Source organism: Zingiber officinale, chromosome 3A (genome assembly GCF_018446385.1).
Source record: "Zingiber officinale cultivar Zhangliang chromosome 3A, Zo_v1.1, whole genome shotgun sequence".
Lineage (NCBI taxonomy): Eukaryota > Viridiplantae > Streptophyta > Magnoliopsida > Zingiberales > Zingiberaceae > Zingiber > Zingiber officinale.
The window spans coordinates 2,957,751-2,961,072 of NC_055990.1; the positions used below are offsets into that span (position 1 = coordinate 2,957,751).

The 3,322-nt window shown below is 33.7% G+C and overlaps 1 protein-coding gene across 1 annotated transcript; it reads right to left on the reverse strand.

Annotated features, from left to right (window-relative positions):
• Positions 1-230: 230 nt before the first annotated feature.
• Positions 231-1,121, reverse strand: LOC122053466 (zinc finger MYM-type protein 1-like). The gene has a single exon (XM_042615520.1). The coding sequence runs from the start codon at positions 1,119-1,121 to the stop codon at positions 231-233; it is 891 nt and encodes a 296-aa protein (XP_042471454.1).
• Between the last annotated feature and the right edge of the window lie 2,201 nt (positions 1,122-3,322).

Sequence of the window (3,322 nt, forward strand, 5' to 3'; positions counted from 1 at the left end):
GCACATCAATAACTGAAGGATACAAGTTTATCAAACTTAATAATGTATTATAATGTGAACCCCAACGTGTGCTCCCAACTCTTTTTAATGTCTTCTCTTGATTCATACCTTGTCTAGTGAAGATAACATCATTGCAAAATCCTTCAATAACTTTTTCAAATTGTTTCTCACGAAGTATATCCCTTCGCTTGCATGATGCTCCAACAATATTGTTCAATTATGCAACCACATCAAAAAAAAGTAGAAATTCTGATGTGATTTTCAACAACAGCTACAAGTGTAAGTTGTAGTTGATGAGCAAAACAATGAACATAATAGGCAGATGGGTTCTCCATCATAATTAAGTTTTTTAAGCCATTGAATTCTCCTCTCATATTGCTAGCTCCATCATATCCTTGCCCCGACAAATTAGATATAGATAATCCATGTTGGCACAATAAAGAATCAATAGTAGTTTTAAGTGATAAGGCAGTAGTGTCGCTTACATGTACAATGCCTTGAAAGCGTTCAACAATATTTCCCCTTTCATCTACAAACCGTAAAGTAACTGTCATTTGTTCTTTAACAGATATATCACGAGCCTCATCAACCAATATAGTAAATAATTCATCACCGAGATCTCCAAGAATAGAATTAGTGGTTAAATAAGCAATGGATTTGATAATATCTTTCTGAATATCAGGCGATGTCAATTTGAGATTTGAGGGAGCATTGTCGAATGCAACTCTATTGATATCCTCATTATGGTCAGCAAGAAATCTTAACAGTTCAAGAAAATTACCATGATTGAGTGAGTTTGTTGATTCATCATGACCACGAAATGCTAATCCTTGACGCACAAGAAATCTTATGCAATCAATTGATGCTGTCAAACGATCACGATAATCGATAACTACTTGACTAGACTGATTGACCAAACAAGTTTCAATATGTTGTTTTTGATTCATTAAATCATAAGCCGCCATCATACACCTGTTGTGAATGCTGCTCTGATTTCCAACATGTTCATTAAATTTTTCTTTCTTTCTCCAATTTTTAAATCCCCCAGTAACAAAAGAATCACCCCACTTTGACCACCATGATCCGCTTTGAATAAATACAATAAAGACAGAAAGCCGCATCTTTTGCAATGCTGTATTCTAGCCAATTAGGATGAAGACTAAACCATATAGCTCGAAATCTTCGTTTCTCTTTTGGACAAGAACGCCAAGGGAATTCATGATTCTTAGGCTGAAAATGACCTTTTTGCAAATAGTAACATCGAACAATCTCCCTTTCATTAATATTATACTCAAGAATATGCTTTCTTAGCCTAGGATCACTAGGATACTCATTTGAGTCAGCATCAAGAGGAGCTAGTGGAAGAGGCGGAAGAGGAGGTGGTGGAGGGGGAGATGACTTGTTTGAAGTAGGTTCATCTCGTATTTTCTTAAAATACCTCAACATTATTATTTCACCTAATTTATCATCAACATAATATTTTAGAAACATAATCATCTAATTTAATGACTATTTGCTTTCAACAATTTATATTCAAAAACAAATAATAAACGAAATTGATAGAACAAAAACATGAATATATGCAAAATTAACACTATATATTTTTTCAATATTTAAATCGCTAATCGAAAGAAATCAAGTAAGAAAATTTTACCTCAATCAAAAGACATTTGTTGTGGAGCGTCGGTAGCATTGTCAGCAAACAATATGATGGCAGCATTGGTAGCAAACGATAGTGGCGTTGGCAGCGGCGTGCGGTGACAGGTTGACAATGATGTGGATGGCAACGACAATGTGCGACGGAGGATTTTGAGGGTAAAATTAAGATTAGGGAAAAATAAGATGAGAATTAGGGGAGGAAGAAAAACATGGGATAGAGGAAAAAGGAAAGGATAATAGTGAAGGAAGAAGAAAATGAAAGAGCGAAAAAACAAGGTTTGATGGGAAGAAGCTTCGCTGATAGGGAACAAAAACAGTAAAAAGAGGAAAACTCAAAAGTCAAAAACTTCGGCGGAAGGAAAAACGAGAGATAGAGAGAACCAAAAAGCTTGGACAAATAAGAGAGAGAAATTAAAAAACTGTGTTAGGTCTTAATTAAAGTTTTTCATAAAAATCTAAATAGTTTTAGATTTATAAATAAATGTTTTTCATAAAAGTACCACTCCTTGCTCCCGAGTCCCGAACAACGCCATTTCTGCCTTCATAGAACCCACTCAAAATTCTCAGATTACACACTTCAGTTTAGAAGAATTTTGTTCGATTGAAATAGTTTACAAGTATAGCGCCCGACTTTCGATTTAACCATACTATTTTTTTTCTCCAAATCTGAGAGGGGGGTGATCGCACCCCAAAGTAGCTACGCCACTGTCGGTGAACAAAATAAATTCATATTATAATGATTATAAAATGCTACGGTATTATAGTAGTTACAATTTTATAAGTGCTACTATAATTATAGTAACTACAATTTTATAGCTAATAGAATACAGATTTATCTTGTTCAATAAATTATATATAGGTCTGTTAATTATATAAATAAAATAAATTCACATTGTAGTAGTTATTATAATGTTATAGTAGCTACAATAATATTATAGCAACTACGATTTCGTAGCTTCTGCCGTAGTTATAGCAACTATAGTTTCATACCTACTACAATACAGATGATACAGATATGTCTGAGAAGGCTTAGGAGGAATTAGAGAAAAAAGGAGGAGTGTTTTGGTCATTTGAGGGGATCCCCTTTTTTAAGGTACTGTTCACTCGTGAAAGAGGGGGCTTCGTTTGGAAGGTGGAGAACGCTTGTGCCAACACCGTCGCCCGTCCTCGCACGGACGCCCACACCAGTGAATGCAAGGGCGGATTTACGTTAGGGCCCGAGAGGGGGCCACGACCCCCCCCTAATTTTTGAATAATATTATTTTTATATAGATTTTTTTATTTTATTAATACATATATTATTTGGCCCCATAAGATTTAGTTGTGTATGTTTGGTCTAATGATAAAATTATGTTTTCTTCAAATTTGTTTCTCAAGCTCGAATTCTTGTTGGATTGAATTTAAATTTTATTTTTCTCATTTATATTTCACATTCTAACTAAATATATTTTTTTCCGTTTATATTTCACATTCTAACTAAATATATAGTAAATTTGGAAAGATCATTAGAATATAATATATTTAACTAAATATATAATATTCGTAAAAATTTGAAGAGATCATTATAATATAATATGTTTAATAATTATTTTCGTTATTTAATATTCTGCCTCGTCATTTAATATACGACCTTGCCAGATCTAAAATTCTGGATCCGCCCCTG

Excerpts from the sequence above, each read along its gene's own strand:
- LOC122053466 (XM_042615520.1), bottom strand. The coding sequence starts at position 1,121 with ATGCGGCTTTCTGTCTTTATTGTATTTATTCAAAGCGGATCATGGTGG.